The sequence below is a fragment of the Myxine glutinosa genome, chromosome 6 (genome assembly GCF_964187855.1).
Source record: "Myxine glutinosa chromosome 6, kmMyxGlut1.1, whole genome shotgun sequence".
Classification (NCBI taxonomy): Eukaryota; Metazoa; Chordata; class Myxini; order Myxiniformes; family Myxinidae; genus Myxine; species Myxine glutinosa.
This window is the reverse complement of record NC_136266.1, coordinates 154,239,063-154,262,316: the sequence shown is the minus strand read 5'-3', so window position 1 is coordinate 154,262,316 and position 23,254 is coordinate 154,239,063. Positions and strand designations below refer to the sequence as shown.

Genomic DNA, 23,254 nt, shown 5'->3' with positions numbered 1-23,254 from the left:
GAATGGACCAAACCATTTCATGTAAATAGAGGGGGGGTTCTGTGGTCGTTCGTTTTGGCTCTGCGAATGGACCAAACCATTTCATGTAAATAGAGGGGGGGTTCTGTGGTCGTTCGTTTTGTCTTTGCGAATGGACCAAACCATTGCATGTAAATAGAAGGGGGGTTCTGTGGTCGTTACTGCCACGTGGTTTCAAAGTTTTTTGTTGTTGTTGTTTGCACGCATGTTTTTTTTTTGCAAGCACGTACGGGCAAGCACGTACGTGCGGGCACGCCCTAGTATATATAAATTGAGGTAATATTAAGTTATGGAATTAATTGCTTTCAACAATGCAAAGGGTGACAAGATATGGGATTTTAATGGAATTTTAATGGGATATTGATTTATTGATTAATTACAACGTTTTACTTTCGTTGTTGCAACGTTTTGCTCCAACGTTTTGTGAACATTTAAATGTTGGGTTTTGCTAACGTTTACACAACGTCGCCACAACGTTTCACTTTCGTTGTTGCAACGTTTTGCTCCAACGTTTTGGGAACATTCAAATGTTGGGTTGTGCTAACGTTTCCACAATGTCGCCACAACGTTTCACTTTCGTTGTTGCAACGTTTTGCTCCAACGTTTTGTGAACATTTAAATGTTGAATAAAATGTAGTGATTGAATAAAATAGTTGACGGATATATAAATCCCATTCGAATGTAAAGTGAATCGAATGAAAATGAAGGATTTTTCAAATTGTTGTGGACTTTGGCCTATGTTGAATAAAATGTAGTGATTGAATAAAATAGTTGACGGATATATAAATCCCATTCGAATGTAAAGTGAATCGAATGAAAATGAAGGATTTTTCAAATTGTTGTGGACTTTGGCCTATGTTGAATAAAATGTAGTGATTGAATAAAATAGTTGACGGATATATAAATCCCATTCGAATGTAAAGTGAATCGAATGAAAATGAAGGATTTTTCAAATTGTTGTGGACTTTGGCCTATGTTGAATAAAATGTAGTGATTGAATAAAATAGTTGACGGATATATAAATCCCATTCGAATGTAAAGTGAATCGAATGAAAATTAAGGATTTTTCAAATTGTTGTGGACTTTGGCCTATGTTGAATAAAATGTAGTGATTGAATAAAATAGTTGACGGATATATAAATCCCATTCGAATGTAAAGTGAATCGAATGAAAATGAAGGATTTTTCAAATTGTTGTGGACTTTGGCCTATGTTGAATAAAATGTAGTGATTGAATAAAATAGTTGACGGATATATAAATCCCATTCGAATGTAAAGTGAATCGAATGAAAATTAAGGATTTTTCAAATTGTTGTGGACTTTGGCCTATGTTGAATAAAATGTAGTGATTGAATAAAATAGTTGACGGATATATAAATCCCATTCGAATGTAAAGTGAATCGAATGAAAATTAAGGATTTTTCAAATTGTTGTGGACTTTGGCCTATGTTGAATAAAATGTAGTGATTGAATAAAATAGTTGACGGATATATAAATCCCATTCGAATGTAAAGTGAATCGAATGAAAATTAAGGATTTTTCAAATTGTTGTGGACTTTGGCCTATGTTGAATAAAATGTAGTGATTGAATAAAATAGTTGACGGATATATAAATCCCATTCGAATGTAAAGTGAATCGAATGAAAATGAAGGATTTTTCAAATTGTTGTGGACTTTGGCCTATGTTGAATAAAATGTAGTGATTGAATAAAATAGTTGACGGATATATAAATCCCATTCGAATGTAAAGTGAATCGAATGAAAATGAAGGATTTTTCAAATTGTTGTGGACTTTGGCCTATGTTGAATAAAATGTAGTGATTGAATAAAATAGTTGACGGATATATAAATCCCATTCGAATGTAAAGTGAATCGAATGAAAATGAAGGATTTTTCAAATTGTTGTGGACTTTGGCCTATGTTGAATAAAATGTAGTGATTGAATAAAATAGTTGACGGATATATAAATCCCATTCGAATGTAAAGTGAATCGAATGAAAATTAAGGATTTTTCAAATTGTTGTGGACTTTGGCCTATGTTGAATAAAATGTAGTGATTGAATAAAATAGTTGACGGATATATAAATCCCATTCGAATGTAAAGTGAATCGAATGAAAATTAAGGATTTTTCAAATTGTTGTGGACTTTGGCCTATGTTGAATAAAATGTAGTGATTGAATAAAATAGTTGACGGATATATAAATCCCATTCGAATGTAAAGTGAATCGAATGAAAATTAAGGATTTTTCAAATTGTTGTGGACTTTGGCCTATGTTGAATAAAATGTAGTGATTGATTGAACTAGTTGACGGATATATAAATCCCATTCGAATGTCAAGTGAATCGAATGAAAATTAAGGAATTATTTCATTATGAGCGATTAATGAAGTACTCATTTAATTAATTACATTTCTTATTAAATTACAGTAATTACATTACAGTAATTACCTGAGGTAATTACAGTAATTACAGTTCCGGTAATTACAGTAATTACAGTAATCATTACAGTAATTGCAGTAATCTTATTACAGTAATTACATTACATTAACTCAGGCACCTTTTGAGTAAGGAAGCTGATATTTGGACATGACACGGACCAAGTGATGTGGCTGTCAAGAAAAATATTGATTTATTGATTAATCATTTAATAAATTAACTCGTTGATTTATAAATGACTTATTTAATTAAAAGTCCTCAGAGATACATCTTCGGATGAAATACTTACAGATTGGTTATGCTATGAGCCAATTGATTAAGGAAAATATTTTGTCATATTGGCCATATTGGCAATTTCGTGGCCATATTCGTGGCAACTCAGTTAGTGCCACTGCACCTTTAAAATGCATCCCTGCGTTCATTTTTCGATCGATTGAGTTGAAATTTTGAACAATCGGATCTGGACTGTCGTTGTTAACGACTCTAGCACGCACTCGTCCAATCAGGATGGAGCGGTATGGTCCCCGGATCATCACTGCCCGCAGTTTTTAATTAATTTTACTTTTCTCTTGGTCATATAATTTTGAAGACATGCATGTCATGATAGAGAAAATGTTTGTTCTGTTGAACGGAATAAATGTTGTTTATTTGTGTGGGTGTGTATTTTTGTGTATTTTGGATATATTTTTCACGACTAATTCCAGTTAACATCCTGCAAAATTTGCTCGTTTGCTGGCCGAGTCGAAATTGCGTTGAGCTTCTATGGCATGCGCCATTAAAAGCGCTGTGTAATGGTTGAGCTCCCTTTATTTCGTTTTGGTCATGCGGATGAGCAAACAAAGTGACAAATGCTGCGGCTGGAGCAGTAGAAGCGATGTTTTTTAAATGGAAACGATGTAATGAGTAATTAAAAGTGGGAGGGGGCAACACCACGCATACCTCTTTTAAGGTGTGTATAAACCCTGGAATAAACGTGGGAGGGGGCAACACCACGCACACCTCTTTTAAGGTGTGTATAAACCCTGGAATATTTCAGCAATCAATACAATGCTGAAACGATGTAATGAGTAATTTAATAAGTAATTTAATGAGCAACTTAATGAGTAATTTAATGAGTAACTTAATGAGTAATTTAATAAGTAATTTAATGAGCAATTTAATGAGTAATTTAATGAGTAATTTAATGAGTAATTTAATAAGTAATTTAATAAGTAATTTAATGAGTAATTTAATGAGTAATTTAATGAGTAATTTAATGAGTAATTTAATAAGTAATTTAATGAGTAATTTAATGAGTAATTTAATAAGGAATTTAATGAGGAATTTAATGAGGAATAAACGTGGGAGGGGGCAACACCACGCATACCTCTTTTAAGGTGTGTATAAACCCTGGAATATGTCAGCAATCAATACGATGCTGAAATGATGTAATTTACTGTGTAAGAGGGTCGACCTTGGGTTTGTTTGGGTTTTGTTGTTTATTTTTGTGGGTGTGTATTTTTGTGTATTTTTGATATATTTTCACGACTAATTCCAGTTAACATCCTGCAAATTTGCTCGTTTTCTGGCCGAGTCGAAATTGCGTTGAGGTCCTATGGCATGCGCCATTAAAAGCGCTGTGTAATGGTTGAGCTCCCTTTATTTCGTTTTGGTCATGCGGACGAGCAGACAAAATGACGAATGCTGCGGCTGGAGCAGTGGAAGCGATTTTTGAATTGTTCAATGATTATTCGATATTGTTATGACTTATTGTCAATAGGTATACTAAGGGGCCATGAAGTAGCCTGTTGCTATGTACAGTTTTATTCTATTGTTGATTATACCACATAGCTGTGGTGATAAAGGAAATGTTCGTTTTAAATAGATGATTATGATAGGACCATGACTATAAAATCATGATGATTATTATGAATGATATCATAGGGTTCAAATGCAGAATGATTGCATGAACTTGGGAAAGAACTTTCAAGCCCTATGGGATAAATTGGGTGGTACAAGCGATGGAGTTTCAAAATTTAGCATGATTGAAGGAATTTTACAGTCTTATTTCAGGAGTTTTACGAAATTTATATTGCCAAGAGATTTTGGGTACTATTAAAAGAAAAAAAATGATGAGATATTTTTCCCAATGAACTTTAATATCTGCCATCCATTTTGGCTGTCTCACGAATGAAGGATGAGTTGCCTTTAGTGGTTGCAAAGAAAATTTGTGGAGACCAGGCAAAATGGGGAAATATGTCAGATATGACCCTAGGACAGGACGGTGATTCATCAATTAACATGAGGTACGAACCCGAGGTGACGACCGATGAAATTCGATCTCAGTCAATGGATGGACCTGTCCTGACATCATTGGGGAAAGGGCTTATGCAAGGAGACATCCAAAATGATTAATTTGATTTATTGATGAATATTGATGAATTAATTGAAATTGAATAATTGATTGAATTGTTGATTGATTGAATCTAATTGATTGAATTTAATTGAATAAATTTAACTGAATAAATTGAACTGAATAAATTGAATTGAATATATTGATTGTTTGATTGATGAAAATGCGGTCTCAAGAAAGAAGCTTTGATATCTTTGCGAGATATTATCAATGTGGAGACAACCTGGGAAAATTGAGCAAGGTGGTGAGTTTATATACAGATATATATGTGCGGTTACCATTGTGTGATTTCCCCGTCAACAGAGCGGACACCTGAGGATTCACCCATTTCATACTGACCCTCCGGCTCATCTGCAAATACTGATCTGTGAGATTGGATTGTGCAAAAGCCACAGCTGAGGGAGATTCTCTGGAAATCACCGTGTGAACAGGTGGAGAGATCCTTCCTGGAGGTACGAGTGAAGCTTTAGAGGAACCTGGAACAAGCTACAACACATCCAACGCTACTTTGATAAAAGGCAGAATGGGAAATGGAGCCTGCAAGAATACACAAGGACAACCAGAAATTCCACAAAAAGGTACTTGTACACATCATATGTACGACCGTTATGGTGCCGAAGCTATAAGGCAGGTCGAGAATTGGTATTTGTGGACAAAGGGACATGATGAGGAGTTTCCAAGAGATGGTACATTTGAGCGAAGTCGATTGGAAAGATTGGAACAAAGATTGAAAGCCAGGAAGAGACAGAATCTAACGGTAGACTGGCTTGCATTCCATCTTTGGGATGGTGAATCCAGACAACGGGAACAGCAAGAACGGATAACGGATCTAGAACTTAAAATAAAAAGGATACAGGATACAGTGGAGGAGACAAATGCACAACTGCCCTCGAAATTAGGAATGAAAGGGACAGTTGTCCCATCTGATTTCCAGTTGTCTCCCCAAAAAGGACGGTACAGAGAATTTTTTCGTGTTTCGGGAGATAACGAGAGATTGCAGTGGCAACTCAGGGATGTAGAGATGCAGCCCAGCAATACAAGTGCACAGGTGCACAGACCAGGCAACGACAGAAACCGGTGTTTCAAGTGTGGACGGATGGGACATTGGAAAAGAGGATGTCCGTATACCAAAAGAAAGACAAGTTCACAGGGTAAACTAAGATCAAGGGTACCAGTGCTGACCGATACCTCAGACAATGATTAGGCCTTCATTGCGACAAATCCCAAATGACGATTGGCCTCAACAAATTAGATTACTGGACAAACATGAATAACTGTCGATGATTCTTGGATCTTTTATGTTGGGCACACAATTTTAAATTTACAAAGTTGGAACAATTGCTTTGCAAATTTTAAACCAAGGGACAAGGATCACATGATGATCAGGTGGGAATTTCGGACTATTGTTCCACACGATTGATAAGTCAGTGGTCGACTGACATGTAAATGGGTGTGTAGTCAAATTTGGATAAATTATTGTGGGAACTGAAAGGGTAATTTCAATGTGACATCATAGGGGTTTTCTAAGAATAAACTTTTTGGTCCATTTGTGTATTAGCATTTATAAAAAAAATTGAAGGACAAATTTTATGAAATTGAAATAAAATTGACACCCATCTTGATCTGTAAATAATAGTTCCAACGCAAACAAATACGCATAATGCATGTGTGTGTGTATTTTTTGTGTGTCAATGTTAGTGTTTTTTATTGTTTTGTGTATCAATCTTACAAGATTGTTGACACCGACAGTGTGCCTGTCTGGAAATGGATAGTTTTATGTGGATGGGATTGAATATGCAGAGAATCCGTAAAATAAAATAGAAATAAAATTTGATTATGAACATTATCTCTTTTGTCAAGGGAGATGGAATATAAAGATTTGATGTGCTGGGTTATGAGCAGCCATTAATTAATAGTAAAATTGTGAGTAATTTGGGGATTCCATTTTTGATAGAATTTATATGAGAATAACAGCTATTTATGGATATGAGCTTCATAAAAAGAAATGAGGGAGTACAAAATTATCCAAATTTGGGAGAGGTCTTACACTGACTTCCCAGAATACTCTGCTCATGGATTTATATATATATATATAAACTTGAATTTTATCAGCATATAAATTGTGCTGCATGTATGGATGTGTATTAGGCATAGATGATATGGGAAAATAGTAAAGAAAATCTTGCTGATTTGAACTATTGTGAGTTTTAAAACGGAATGCATTGTGCATCTTAAACCAAGGGGCAGACATGAACGCGCTGTTACGTTATTTATACTCAGAACGCGCTGTTACGTGTACCTGCAACATATTTGTTAATCTCGCACACCTATATTGGCATACTGGTGTCAGTAGTACTCACTGGGTGCATAGAAATGGATGAGCAACAGTTAAGGGGGTGTAAAAAAAAAAACAAAAAAAAAAAACACTTACTTGGATATTTTCTACAAAAGTAGGGGTTTCAATAAGTGGTACCATACACATGGGATTCATCAAATTAAGTTTTGGAGTTCAAACAAAGTCACTGGTTAACAGATGGGAATGGATAGTAAATAAATTCTTCGATGCTGGGTAAATGAAGTGAGATATTACAAAGACTTATTAGAGCTATTGTTCTTCCTTGCAGCAGTGGGAGAAAATTTAGATCCAACATAATGAATCTATAAATGAATGTGATAGGGATAATATCCTCAATTTGTACTAATTATTTGATTGTGGGTAAAGGAATTAATTAATCGTAGTGGATTGTTAACAAGCAGCCTGAAATGTCCTGAGAGTGTGCATCCATGTAATCAGAAATCCCAGATTTGTTTTTACAAACAACATTTTGGTAGAGATCTTATGTGGACGAATACTTGCTTGGTAGATAAAAACGGTACTGCATGTTGGCAGCCACTTCAGTGGCCATTTAGGCCGAACAAATAGGAAAAAACTGTAATTGAATATGTAATTTACAGATGAGTATTTGGGAAGTAAAAAGGGAATTTATTGATTTGGGAGACATTTTTCGAAGGTTTATTAAAGTGTTGCAATATGACATTTGGCAAGGAAAATTATTGGATGGGAAAATTAGATCTGTTTATAAAATGAGTTTGTTGACCCATTGAAGTTAATTCTTTGAATTGTTGTTTAATTAGCATTTTGAGTTCAAATTGGAAATAGTTTGGTAGAGCTTTGGTTAAAACCTTTGGTTGCAGTGTTTTGGAACAAATTGATAAACCGTAGGAGGTTGATAAGAATAGAAACAAATATGGACCTAAAATAGAAAGATTGTTATGATGATATGAATAAATACTGAGATTAAAAGATTAAATCAAGTGATGTTGCAAATGAAACAGTAGAATTAAGATAATGGCATAACGACAATGTTATGAGTTGTGTCAATTACAATATCAGTGAACTCATATCACCACGAGTGACACACTGTTAGGAAAAAGAGGGAAAAGAAAAAGTGGAGAGGAATTATGGTAATAATACATTATGCTTAATTTGTTGGTTTGGGAAAATTGTTGTTGGGAATTAGATATTCCCGTTTGTGATTGTAATCATATACAATTAATTTGTATAACTTTTTTGTACAATATAACTTTTTGTGTTAAGGAAAAACAACAAATTGTTGAATGTGAAACTGTCGGAAGATATACATGATTATGCTGATTTCATGGTAAGATGTACCCTATCTGATTCAGTGTGTGCGGAAAGCAGATTCAGATGTGACTGAGCATAAGGATAAGACGAGATCACATTTTGGAGGGATTGCTAACGGAATTGGGAAAAAGTTCGAGAAAGAAAATTTGTGGCTAAAAAAAAATGAAGTTAATCGTGGCATACACCCTCTTTCTCAAAGAATGATGAAGACATTCTCCCGTGTAACTTGGAGATGAATGCTTACCTTCACCAAGGAAATTTATGTGACCATTTGCCTGGATCACACTGCAACATATGAAAGAAAGGCGATCACTTACTCTTGTTCGAAGGCTTCGAACATTCACCACATCAGAAGTTGCAGGACAACGACATTTTACCTGCAACCTCTGTGAAATGCGGGGACATATGTTATTACTTCACCAACGTCCGGGGAACCAGCATGGAGCTGCAAAAAACGGCTGTGCCCTTGTCACAACAGCTGTGCACGATTCTGCTGGTTGCTCCTGGTAAGGACCATGAATGACCTGAACACCATGGTCCCAACATCATTGTGGATGCATCCGGCACCCCTGTTCCACATCTTGCTGGCCAATCAACGTCACACCAATACTTGCTGCCCACTCACAATGAGGGAGGAGGCAAGTCGACTACAACTGGGTGAAGGCCTTGTTCAGGAATTACTATGGTTTACAGCAAAAAGTGGCAAGAATGCTACAAGGAGAGCAGGGTCAGTCTATGACTCCGCAATGTTACCACAACAGCGAAATCCTACACGAAGTAGTGCAGGAGCTATGAAGACATTAGGAGAAAATGTTTCATACCAGGATTCAAACACAAGTGATCAGCCCTTCCTTTCAAACAAAGTCAACATTTGTGTGGAGGCAAACGTTTTTGCCAGATGGTGCAGATGCTTTACAAAACTTGAAAATGAAGTGAAATTGTTGTATCTTGGTGATGGTGAAGTGTTGTTTTGAAAATATATTTGTGATGCAAATGCAATAGATTGAACAATATGGAAGGAGTCAATGACCAACGAAATGTTTTGTGATTCTTGCAGGATGACGGTGTATGCCCAAGGGAATTTGATTACCAAAGTGATTGATTATTTACTTATACTTGTAATGATGTTTACTTGTAGTGATTGATTGTTTACTTATATTGATGTTTAGATTAATGGTTAATATAAACAAAAAACAAAAAGATGAGGGAATTGTGGAAGTGTAACTCAGTGTAACTTATTAATTGGCACTGGTAACTTATTAATTAACCTGGTAACAAAGCAGATACATTTTACATGCAAACTCTGTGAAAGCCGAGTTTGTAAATGAGTGTCAGGAATGCGCCCGAACATGATAATCTCTTGTCCACCTGGTCACAGCCCCTGGCTGAAGCACCCCCCTATCGTTTGGTAAACGGAACTCACAACAGGAGGGGAGCGAGCTGATACCAGGACTTGGTACATGCATGACCTCGGGGCATTAGCGGAGAGGGGATTAAGTCCAGTTTGTCCATATAAACAAGAGCAACCATGGAGTCGACAGAACTTGCTACCAGAAGCTCTGACCAACGGGAGTGGCAGAGGAACATCAGCCGAACGAGAAGGACCATGCGAAAAGAGTTAACCTGATCCATTATATTATGCGGTATTATTTGGTAAATGGAATGAAGTGAATAACCAGTTAATAAACCAGACCTTTTGTAAACCTGTGTCCGGTCATTGGAGTCCTGAGTCTCTCAGCTACAAATTCTCCGACAGATCCAATGAAGAGAAAGAACATAGGCACTTTCAAAAGTGCCAACACAGTGAAGAAAGTGAAAGCAGGTGACAAACTCATTAAAGTCAAAGAAGAACGAGGACTCCTACAGAGGTTTATAGTAGCATCAAGAAGCCGTCCAGACCTTGATCTAAAGGACTGTATTGGGAAGTATGAATTTGGAATTGTTCCACGTGCCCTTTTCGCTTCGGATGGGTCACTTCTCCTAGCATATGACAAGGCTAAGGTCCTTCATCATCTTGAAGCGCTAGTTACCAAGGAGCAACCTAGCCCAACAGAAGCCACAAGCGATCCAGCTAATGCCATACCGAGTGTTTCTGGCGACCAAGTATTGAGTGAAAACTCTCAAACTGAAGTACCACCCCAAGCCGAGGCGCCTGAAGTACAAGAAGCGCAGCCTGAGCAAGAAGCTTCAACTGACATATCCGACATGTCTGAGAAATTTAAAGTTGTAGTCATAGATGGCATGACCCTCGTTAACTCCATCTCCAAGACAGACAAAATGAAAACATGCAGTGATTTTGCCATGTCATTTCTTGAAAAGCTTATCAGGATTGCAGCTAACTACGACGAAGTAAGACTGGTATTTGACAGATACGTCGAAAGTTCTCTGAAAGAGCAAATGAGAAAAAAGAGAACAAAGGGAAACTCGACCTACTATCACATCCAAGATAGTACACTGATCCAGAATATTTCCTTGAAGGACTTCCTTTCAAGTGTCAAAACCAAGGCAGAACTTGTAGAGTATTTAGCTGCAAAGACTCTGGATCACAGCAACAGCTCTGCCAACAAATTGAAGAAGTTCATGGTAACCTTCGGCACTGAGACAAAAGGCAATGTAAGTGTGCCTGATGAATTGGTAAAACACGGTCATGAAGAAGCGGATACGTTACTCTGGCTCCATGCCCTAACAGTTAACGGCGATGTAGAACTTGTAATAGCCTCTCCAGACACCGATGTCTTCTTGCTGATGATCCACATGTATCCACAGCTACCTGCTGAGACATATTTCCTTACCGGAAAAGGAAAACTGAATAGGAAAATTGCAGTCAAACCTATCTTTGAAAAGTTAGGAGTTAACCGCTTCGGAGTCGCCTCAGCGCCTCAGCTATTCTCGGGTTTCATTCTTTCACAGGATCAGATATGTGTGGCAGGTTCGCCGGCAGGACAAAGGACTGGTGTATGAAGGCGTTCATGTCCTGCGATGATATGATACTGGATTTACTTGCTTCACTTGGCAAATCTGCTGCTACACCCTCTCGAAATGCAATTGACCAACTGGAAAGGTTCGTTTGCTTGTTGTACAGATCCAAAACACACACCAAAGTAAATGCACTACGATGGTTCTTGTACTCAAATCGACAGGCCGAGGGAGAGAGTCTGCCTCCAACCTCTGGATCATTGACACCACACATTCTGCGAGCACATTATATTGCAATGATATGGATGCAGGCATGCGAAAGTCAACCGTCCCTTCCTTCTCCCACTGACTACGAATGGAAGTCAGAGGAAAATAGATTTCTTCCGGTGATGTGTTTGAACCCTCCAGCACCAGAGGCCGTGACTAAGCTGGTAAAATGTGGCTGCAAATCAGGATGCAAAGGAAACTCCTGTAGTTGCCGCAGCAATAAACTCCCATGCACAGAGGTCTGTAGCTGTTTGAACTACGGCTGTAGCAACAATGAACAATCAGCTCAGAACATTGTGGGAGATGAACACGAGGACTTGTAAGGTAAAACGGATGATTGTGAGACAGGAATATTTAAATATGGTCAAACAGGAAATTACATTACGCTATCATTGTTATAGCAATGTGGACCTTTGTGTAAAACAGTGGTAGCCATATTGGATTTTCTCACTATTTCTCACTATGGCTGGCATCCACCGATTTCAACGAATCAGTAACATGTTTCCCCAACGGCCTAGCATTACTTATGTGGGCATTACCACCAAAATGGACCTATTTCATCATTCACAATTTGTGTTATCAAGAACATTAAGTTTTTGTACTGTGGTTATTTAAGAAGTGGCGGCCATCTTGGATTTTTCCACCATTTTGAATTTGACTGCCATATTGAAATTAATTGTTTTTGAACTCCTTGGTATTGAAATTATGGGTATTATCATTAATTTGGACCTCATACTGTGTTCAGAATACCAGTTTTAATGGAATTTATATATTTTGGCGGCCATCTTGGATTTGACACCCTTAATCCGTTTTAAAAAATTAACAACCTATTTTTTCGAACATGTGACACCCCAAAGACAAGGAATCAAGTGGAATTTTGCTTTTAACAAAAAAAAAACACGAAATGACATAACAGCCTACACTATAGCTGGAGGTTCACATAGTTCACAAAGCTGCATAGCTGGATTTTTTTACTTTAACTCCTCCAAAAAATTATTGGAATTAAAAACCAGATTCAGTTCTTTGTTGATTACTTACAAATCAATATAATCACATCAAAAAACTATAACGGCACTCGGTAGAGAGCACTCGGTACAGAGCCAGGCTGAACAGTTAACATTTTATAACCCATTGATAGGTCAGATCTGGATCCGGACCTGAACCAAAATCTAATCGTCTTGTTATAGTCGCCGAACCAACTCATCCACCGCGTTTTGTCATAATTCGTCCACAACCTTTTGAAATACCATGTTATGTATCGTTTTTGGCACTATCTGTCAATGGTGAAGAATCACTTAAAAATTCTTGTATCCAGATCTGGATCCGAATATTCACCAAAATCTAATTGATTCGGCCTTGTCACACACAACCTATCCATCAAATTTCGTCCGAATCAGTCCACAACTTTTTGACATATCCTGTTCACAAACAGACAAACAGACAGAAAGACAAAAAACAGACAAACAAACAGATATGGGTAAAAACATAACCTCCATCCACCTTTGGTGGCGGAGGTAAATATATTTCACTGTGATTCATTGAAAGTGTTTGACAGAATGACATTATATTCTGGATCAAATTTATTATTTGTAGGACTAACTGTTCCATAGCCATATTTTCAAGGTGGCCTCCAAAACCAGTCGCCGAATTGACATCCTCCGTCATGTGAAGTTGTTCCTTCGCACTACTGAGCTACTCACCACTTACAAAGATTTCATCCACGGCTTGATGGAGTACTGCTCTCATCTCTGGGCTGGTGCACCTGCCCCACACCTAGCTCGGCTTCACGCTGAAGAAACCAAGGCTTTTAGAATCATTGGCATCTCCCCACGATGAAGCCGATTCTGAGGGCCTTTTCACCCTCTCGCCGCAGGTAGATTGGTGGTCTTTCTGTGTGATATCGACTACTCTCTGGCCTTGCACCCCCAACTCTGTCAGTGCTCTGTCCCTCAAATATTCCTGCAGTACGCACAAGGTCTGTCAGCAACCCTCTTCTGGTGAAACTGCCAAAATCAAGACTCTATGTTCACCTTCACTCTTTCATTCCTCTTTTTCCCCACCTCTGGAACAAACCACCACACTCTCTTCAATCCCAATCCTCCCTCCAGGTCTTTAAAACAACTGTTCACCACCATCTCTCATCTTCCCCCATCCAAAGACCTTGATCTTTTCTACCCCCATTGATTCCATCCCAAACCCACCTCCTTCAAATTCCCTGTTTTCTTTCCTGGAAGCCCCTGTAGTATCCATCTTGTTTATCCCGTGTACCCCGCCCCAGCCCTCTCTCTTCCACAGATCTCCTGATGTTCTCTCCTGTTGTTGTCTGTCTTTGTCTCTCTGCCTTTTTCTTTCTTTCTTTCTCTCTCTCTTTTTTTTTTTCTCTCTCTCTCTCTCTCTCTCTCTCTCTCTCTCTCTCTCTCTCTCTCTCTCTCTCTCTCTCTCTCTCTATATATATATATATATATATATATATATATATATATATATATATATCTATATCTATATCTCTCTCTCTCTCTCTCTCTCTCTCATGTTCTATGTGTTAACTCTCATACAAGCCTAGACTAAGTATGCAGAAAAAATTGAAAAGGGTCATTTTTTGATTAGACAGAGTACTAAGAAAACGTTCCAGATTAAGTCACCTTTGTAACAGCTCTGAAGAGAGTAGTTCTTTGCAAGCTTCCTCCTCAGGAGTCATTTCTGGCCCACGGTTAAGCACGTGGAGAAGAGAGCAGGAGAGTGAAGCCAATGTGAGGGTAATGTCCACCAGAAAAGGAAAACCACCTTCACCTTCCTCCTCATTCTCCTATTATTAAAAAAAACCCACCGTTTAGAGGCCATTTTCTTCATGAAATGAACCTTCATTCTCCTATTATTGAAGTGAGAAAAAGTTGATGTTTTCTATTCTCAACATCTATCACTGAATTCATATCCCATCTAGTAACCAACTGACATGTCTATTCATCACGTGATGGGTGACTATTGCAAGTGAAGAACAGCTCTCAATTTAATGTTTTCTTTGCTTCCAAACATTTTAAATTTCCCTTCAAACTCCACAAACTTTTTTCCTTTTAATCCCTGCATACTCCATCACATCTCTTTATTTTACCTTTTCCTCCTCAATATCCCACCTCAATCTTTTTATATTTACTACAATACCTCTTTACAGTCTCCCCAGAACATACTTGTGCCCTAACAGTGCAAGCAAATCCCCAAACAATGGAATCTGGTGTGTTGTATTCTCTTCCACTCTTCACTTCAAATACAAATGTCACCGAATCTCCCACAACCTGTAGGGACACGCAAACAAAATAAAAAGTCTATACAGGAAGAGAAATACAAAACATGCATCAAGTATTCTTTCTGGCTCTGCTATATTAATAAATTATTGTCAATTAGGCTTTCCCTCATCGCTGCACATGGATCTCCAAATTCCCCAAATCAATAAACAATTCCCCTGTCTCTCGCATCAATAATTATGTATCATCTGCTTTTCATATCTTGATCACCATGCTCCCTTCATTAACTTTTATCACATCTACTAAAATTCCTCCGATCAACACTCTCCTCATTTTTTTGAATGCCATATTTTGCTGATAGTCGGACCCCGACATTCGCGGTCCCAACTGCCGATTGAAAAATTGCGACCTGCTTCGACATTTGCGGCCCTGTGTTCCCGCGTATTCATGGTTTTTCGCAGGCGCAAAAAAAATAATTCCACGAGCCGCGAGCATGACACAGTTCTAAAACGTATCTTCTACCAGCAACGCACAAATCAACTGGACATACGGAAAAAAAACATATCTACCACAAGCCGCGAGCATGACCTGCATCTACCTTTGCAGCCTTGTGCTTCACGTTTTCATGGCTTTTTGTGACCACAGAAAAATATTTTATCCGTGCTATAAGCAAGCTTCGCGGGATATCCCACCATTCACAATGTAAACATAGCTTCGCGGGATATCCCACCATTCACACTATGAACATAGCTTTGTGGGATATCCCATCATTCACACTGTGAACATCCTTCACAAAATGTCCCACCATTCACAATGTAAACATAGCTTCGCGGGATATCCCACCATTCACAATGTAAACATAGCTTCGCGGGATATCCCAACATTCACAATGTAAACATAGCTTCGCGGGATATCCCACCATTCACAATGTAAACATAGCTTCGCGGGATATCCCACCATTCACACTATGAACATAGCTTTGTGGGATATCCCATCATTCACACTGTGAACATCCTTCACAAAATGTCCCACCATTCACACCATTAGCATTGTTTTGCGGGATATCCCACCATTCACACTGTAAACATAGCTTCACGGGATATCCCACCATTCACATTGTAAACATAGCTTCATGGGAGAGCCCACCATTCACACTGTAAACATTGCTCCACGGGATATCCCATCATTCACACTGTCAGCATTGTTTCACGGGATATCCCACCATTCACATTGTAAACATTGCTTCATGGGATATCCCACCATTCACACTGTAAACATAGCTCCGAGGGATATCCCACCATTCAAAATGTAAACACAGCTTTGTGGGATATCCCACCATTCAAAATGTAAACACAGCTTTGTGGGATATCCCACCATTCACACTGCAAACATAGCTTCGAGGGATATCTCACCATTCACACTGCAAACATAGCTTAGCGGGATATCCCACCATTCACACTGTAAACATAGCTTCATGGGATATCTCACCATACACACTAAGTATAGCTTTGTGGGATATCCCACCATTCACATTGTAAAGATAGCTTCACAGGATATCCCACCATTCACACTGTAAACAAAGCTTCACGGGATATCTCACCATACACACTAAGTATAGCTTCGTGGGATATCCCACCATTCACATTGTAAAGATAGCTTCACAGGATATCCCACCATTCACACTGTAAACATAGCTTCGCGGGATATCCCACCATTCACATTGCAAACATAGCTTCGCGGGATATCCCACCATTCACACTGTAAACATAGCTTCGCGGGATATCCCACCATTCACACTGTAAACATAGCTTCGCGGGATATCCCACCATTCACATTGTAAACATAGCTTCGCGGGATATCTCACCATTCACACCAAAACATAGCTTCGCGGTATATCCCACTATTCACACTGCAAACATAGCTTCGCGGGATATCCCACCATTCACACTGTAAACGTAGCGTCGCGGGATATCCCACCATACACACTGTAAGCGTAGCTTCGTGGGATATCCCACCATTCACACTGTAAACATAGCTTCGTGGGATATCCCACCATTCACAATGTGAACATAGCTTCGCGGGATATCCCACCATTCACACCGTGAACATTAATTAGTGGGATATCCCACCATTCATACCGTGAACATTAATTAGTGGGATATCCTACCATTTGCACTGTGAACATTAATTGGTGGGATATCCCACTATTCACACTGTGAGCATTAATTAGTGGGATATCCTACCATTTGCACTGTGAACATTAATTAGTGGAATGTCCCCCCCCAATTCACACTGTGAACAGCTTCGTGGGTTATCCCACTATTCACACTGTAAACGTAGCTTCGTGGGATATCCCACCATTCACAATGTGAACATAGCTTCGCGGGATATCCCACCATTCACACCGTGAACATTAATTAGTGGGATATCCCACCATTCATACCGTGAACATTAATTAGTGGGATATCCTACCATTTGCACTGTGAACATTAATTAGTGGGATATCCCACTATTCACACTGTGAACATTAAGTAGTGGGATATCCCACCATTCACACTGTGAACATTAATTAGTGGGATGTCCCCCCCAATTCACACTGTGAACAGCTTCGTGGGTTATCCCACTATTCACATTGCAGACACAGCTTGGCAGGATATCCCACCATTCGCACTGTGAACATTGCTTCGTGGGATATCCCACCAGCTGTGTAACACGTCATCTCCTGCAAGTTACTGTACAGAATGAAAACACTCCACTGCATCTATTAATGCAATTATCTGTCTCCCTTTTCCCCATTGAATCAATGCCCTGACATTCGTGGATTTTCCTCGATATTCGCGAGATTTTCCTCGACTCGCATCGACTGCTTACCCGAACCAGCTGTTTGGGCCAGGCAGATCCAAGGGCAGTACGACCTCCAAAACCTTGGCTGTTTCCTCCATACTCTCCAACCTTTCTCCCTCCTGTGCCAAGTCCTCCATAAACGGTAAGCTGATGGGATCAGAGGAAGGAAGGATAAAAAGGCTCAACAATGATGATTGACAATAATATATAATGATCAGGGTGATTAAAGCTAATATAAACAACATAAATGAACATGCAATACAATGTTATACGAGGAAACATAAGATGTAAGAAAAGGCAATTTGGCCCAAAATGCCTGTGCTGTATCCATAACCCATGATTTAATCTATCAATTTATTCAACTTATTCAATTATTGACTTTATGAATAAACCAAACACGGTGGCTAAAACTAAGTCTCAAAAAATAATATGATTCGAGCTTGTTGATCCAATTCAGTGACTCAATATGCAAACCCTGTTCAAATTTCATGTCAATTGGATGAAAATTGATGATTTTATGTGACCTTGACCTTTGGACTTCAAAACAATAGGCTCCAGTGACCAAATACGCAAACCCTGTTCAAATTTAACATCAACTGTATTAAAATTGGCGATTTTATGTGACCTTGATCTTTGACCTCAATAACAATACCCTTCTGATTGGTGAACCAATTCAGTTACCTAATATGAAAATTCTGTTTAAATTTCAAGTCAAAGAGATGAAAAGCAATGATTGAATGTGATGTTGACCTTCTGACCTCAAAAAACAACAGCTTTTAGTGACACAATATGCAAAACCTGTTCAAATTTCAAGTCAATTAGATGAAAATTTAAGATTTTATGTGACCTTAACCTTTACCCCAGTTAGGAATTAGTCTTCTCCATATTCTCAAAATAAAGGTTTGTTGAAAATTTGATGACAAAACCTCAAATGGAAAATCTTACTATAATTTGGTACCAGGTACCAGGGTCTGTTCCCATGTACCGCAAAAACGGCTGAACCGATCACAACGAAATCTTGGGTGGGTAATCCTGGGACCCCCTGGAGTAAAATAGGCTTTATTGTTTTTCCAATTTTTTTCCCCAATTTTCCAATTTTTCCAAATTTTTCCAATTTTCCAATTTTCCAGTTTTTCCAAACACGATGGAATAATATTTACCGATATGAACAGTGATGTGGCTTTCATTGAAATTCTACAAATAGTTTAGATTTTGATGATTTGCGTGTGATATGATTCAACGGATGTTTACATAAATCGTTTAAAATAAAATAAAAGCCTTCAATTTCTGATATTTTGCCTTTTCATTTGGGCCTCTCAATTGAAGCCCCACCCTTCAGGCAGATACCGTTACTAGTAGTTATAAACGACAAACATGCAGACACACATGCACACACGCGCAGAGGTGGATACATCGAGACCTGGGAGGGCAACATTCCACCTTCTGAAACCCGCATTTGGAGACAACAACCAGCGACCGACACACCGACACACACACACACACACACACACACACACACACACACACACACACACACACACACACACACACACACACACACACACACACACACACCCCCTGCCGTGAAAAAAATTCTGTCGTGAACTGAGGAAACAAAAGGAAGTCCCACCGAGAACAACAGGCTTGAAAACTTTTGGGAATTCATCTATGAAGACCCAAAATAACATAAAAAGGAGGCCTAGAGGCAGAACAAAAACCACCTTTAGAGGCCATTTTTCCCCACAAGCGGGGGTTGGCCTTTTTCGGGGACCGTGGTTGTTGTTGTTTTTTGGTCCCCTTTTTTGAAGCAATGTTTTACGGCCGGATGCCCTTCCTGCCGCCAACCCTTTTTGTCGCCTTTTACGACAAGCAGGGAATTACCAGTGAACTGGTACTCAAATTTGCCGACCTCGGCAGAACAGAAGGCATGTAAAGGAGGATGCTACAGAACAATAGACTACCTACTACCAAAGGCCATACTCGAAAACAATAACAGCAGATGAACCAAATTGTCCACAGCTTGGATAGACGACAAAAAAAGCGTTTGACAGTGTCCCACATTAATGGATGATAAAATGCATGCAATTGTACAAGATCAACCCTCAAGTAATCAAACTGATTGAGAAAGCAATGGAGCAATAGAGCACAATATTGATAATGCAACACTCAGAAGGAAAGATAAAATAACAGGATTGAAAATATGTCGCAGGACCTTCCATGGTGACAGCCTTTCACCTCTCCAGTTTTGCCTGGCCATGGATCCATTGAGCAACCTCATTAATGAGCAAGGACAAGGATACACCCTAATGTTCAATAAGAGAATGTCCAAAGAGACAAGAAAGGTGACGCATCTACTGTACATGAATGAATGAATGATCGTTTTAAAGCCATTTTCCCCGCTGGAGTGGGGGTTAGCCTTACGGGCCCCATGACAATCATGGTTCCCTGTTTGAGGCAATGTTTTATGGTCGGATGCCCTTCCTGGCGCCAACTCTTGGTCACGCTCTTACGATGTGCAGGGATACGGTGTACCTATTCTAAACCGAGGTACACACCGGGATCATTCATCCCAGCAAGCTGGTACTCAATTTGCCGACCTCGGAAGGATGACAGGCTGAGTCAACCCCCCTGGCGTTAATTCAGCGATCGACCGGGATTCGAACCCAGGATCCTCGGATCCCAAGCCAGCACCCTAACCGCTAAGCCAACACCAGGACTTGTACACACTGTACATGGATGATCTAAAACTCTTTGTGCCAAATGACCAAAAGAAATTGGCAGAACAACTGAAATTAGTGATACGGTACTGCGACGGCATTCAAATGTAATTTGGTCTAGATGAGTGTGCCAATTGCACATTGGTACAAGGTAAATCAACAAAAATTGACAACATAAAAATCGACCTAGATACAACAATACAGGATCTCGACAACGAAACATCATACAAATACCTCGGAGTAGAAAAGGAAAACCAAATATGTCACAAACAAATGTGCAAACATATTTACTCCCGCTAGGGAGTAATGCATTCGATCGTGTCCATCCGTGTGTGTGTGTGTGTGTGTGTGTGTGTGTGTGTGTGTGTGTGTGTGTGTGTGTGTGTGTGTGTGTGTGTGTGTGTGCGTGTGCAGATGTGTGTTTGTGAACAAGATATCTGGGAAAGTTCTGAACGGATTTGGATGAAAGTTCGTGGGATGATTGCCCTTGGGATAAGGAAGAATTGATTAGTTTTTGGTGAAGCTCAGGATATTATTCCGGATAAAGGAATTTTTTTGGGAATTTTTTTTGTCTGTTTTCCTTCAAAAACCATTTTCTCTGCAATAATTGGACCGATTGAGAGAAGTTTTTTACCATAGGAGGGACTCGGTCTGTAGAATATGTTAATGGTAATTATGATATTACAGGTCACGTGGTTCGGCCGCCATATTGTTTTGAGTGAAAAACACTAAAATCCAATTTTCTCCAAAACGCCTGAACAGATCGAGGCCAAACTTTGCAGGCAGAATCGCATACCCATGACAAACAAAAAAGCCACCGAACATGACGTCATGCATCACATGGTTTCAGAGTTATGACGTTTTTAAGCACAAATATTTAAAACCTAGCTCCTCCCTCATTTGTGATCCAATCGAGGGGAAACTTCACAGATCTGTTCAGCATATCAGTCTACTAAAATGTCCTTTTGGAATTTGCGATATGGCACGTGGTTTGGCAGATATCGTTAATTAAACGCAAATAATAAAAACATTTATATCTATTGAACCACTTCATTGATCGACGTGAATCTTCATACTCTACTAGAGATCATGAAGAATAACAAGTGTGCAAAATTTGAAGAAGATTGGATGTACGGTCTGGAAGCTAGAAGTTGTTATTGCGTGAAGAAGAAGAGTCTTCGACTGTGGACAATTAATTATTTATCACATGTACAGACTTGCAGGCATCGTTTAACACAATGTCCCGGGTTAATTTGAACCTCAAATAAAATTATAATTCCAGATTTGTCAATGGCTGAGGTATATTAACAAACGAATAAAACAGATTTGGCAAAACTCGAACTTTTTTTTAAAAGATCGCACATTCACCCGGGGTTGTGAGAGGCTGAAGAAGAAGAAACCTCGCTTGGGCTTCCCAGACCAAATAAATAATTCTGGCTCTGCGATTTTTAGGTGTATTTATCCATATATCTACATATCTGGCCAGTGTCTGTTGTCACTGAACTACTCCCTGAAACTTTTGTTTCCGTGGTTGTGAACTGTTTTTAATAACATTGTGGTGGTTTTGAATCACGTGGTGGTGAGGTGTTTTGAATTATCTGGTGGTGAGGTGTTTTGAATTATGTGGTGGTGAGGTGTTTTTAATTTCGTGGCTGTGATGTGTTTTTAATTCCGAGATATATCAAAATAAATTCTCTGACAGTTAGGGCCTACTTTCTTTTTCATTTATTGTTTTGGGGAGAGTGGATGTTAAACAAAACGTATTATTCCAACTTGACCCACGGCGGGAGTATGCGCTCTACTGAGTGGCGTTCTAGTTTACCATTGGAAGATAGGGCTCCAACTTGACTCATGGCGGGAGCATGCGCTCTATTGAGTGGCGTTCTCGTAAAGAATATTTACGTTGAATTTTTATTTATTTTTTAATGTAGAAGGCTCCAGGCACAGACTATGTCGTCCTCATCGAGGCCAGGCCAAATAAAAGAGCTGCATTGATAGAAAAGTAAAGAAGGAGAGAATAGTCTAACAGTTTTTGAGAAAGCAGAGAATCTGCTTTTTGAAAAGGGGAAGATCATAAGTGTTTGGAAAGACATATGAAGGTAAAGAGTTCCAGAGTTTGGCAGTGGAGGGGAAGAAACAAACATCATAACGGCCCACCCTTGAGTTGCCAATGGCCACACAATAATCATGAGATGTGGTGGCTTGTCGAGTAATCCGTGGTCTCGCTAATGGTGGAGGTATACAGGCAGCAAGTTCTTGGGAGCAAAAACCGAAGTAATATCTGTAGAAAAGAGAAAGAGCCAACTTTGCGACGTAATTTGAGCGGGTCAAGTTTTGAGGTCAGATTGGGAGAGTTGATAAGTCAAATTACTTTTAATTCAATTCTGTCCAGTAAGTATGTGGAACTAGAACCTCCCCCAGATGTGAGAGCAGTACTCTATACAAGGACGAATCAATCCTTTATATAGTTGAAGCAACTGTTGAGAGGAGAAGAATGAGGCTGATCCTGAAAACATGTCTCTCCCCGAGAAACAAAATCGAAGTCATCAACCAACTGGCAATACCTGTACTCAAATACAGCTGCAGAATAATAAACTGAACACAAGCGGAAATCAACAAACGAGGTATCAAAACAGGGAAACTCCTCACTATCCACAAAATGTTCTACAAAAATCAGTGCATCTCAAGAATGTACCTGCCGAGAAGAGGAGGAGGTAGCGGCCTGATGAACTCAACCAAGTCTACAGAATGACAACTGTCGTACTGGCTGAACACGTGA

The 23,254-nt window shown here is 39.1% G+C and overlaps 1 protein-coding gene across 1 annotated transcript in view; it reads right to left on the bottom strand.

Moving 5' to 3' along the window:
• LOC137429479 (putative E3 ubiquitin-protein ligase HECTD4) overlaps window positions 1-23,254 on the bottom strand; it is a 224,760-nt gene that overhangs the window by 67,558 nt on the left and 133,948 nt on the right. The window contains exons 21-23 of the mRNA XM_078781093.1: window positions 17,786-17,905; window positions 14,861-14,965; window positions 14,318-14,481 (exon numbers count right to left, since the gene is read on the bottom strand). Coding sequence (XP_078637219.1) covers window positions 14,318-14,481; window positions 14,861-14,965; window positions 17,786-17,905 — 389 coding nt within the window. The remainder of the gene's footprint in view (window positions 1-14,317; window positions 14,482-14,860; window positions 14,966-17,785; window positions 17,906-23,254) is intronic.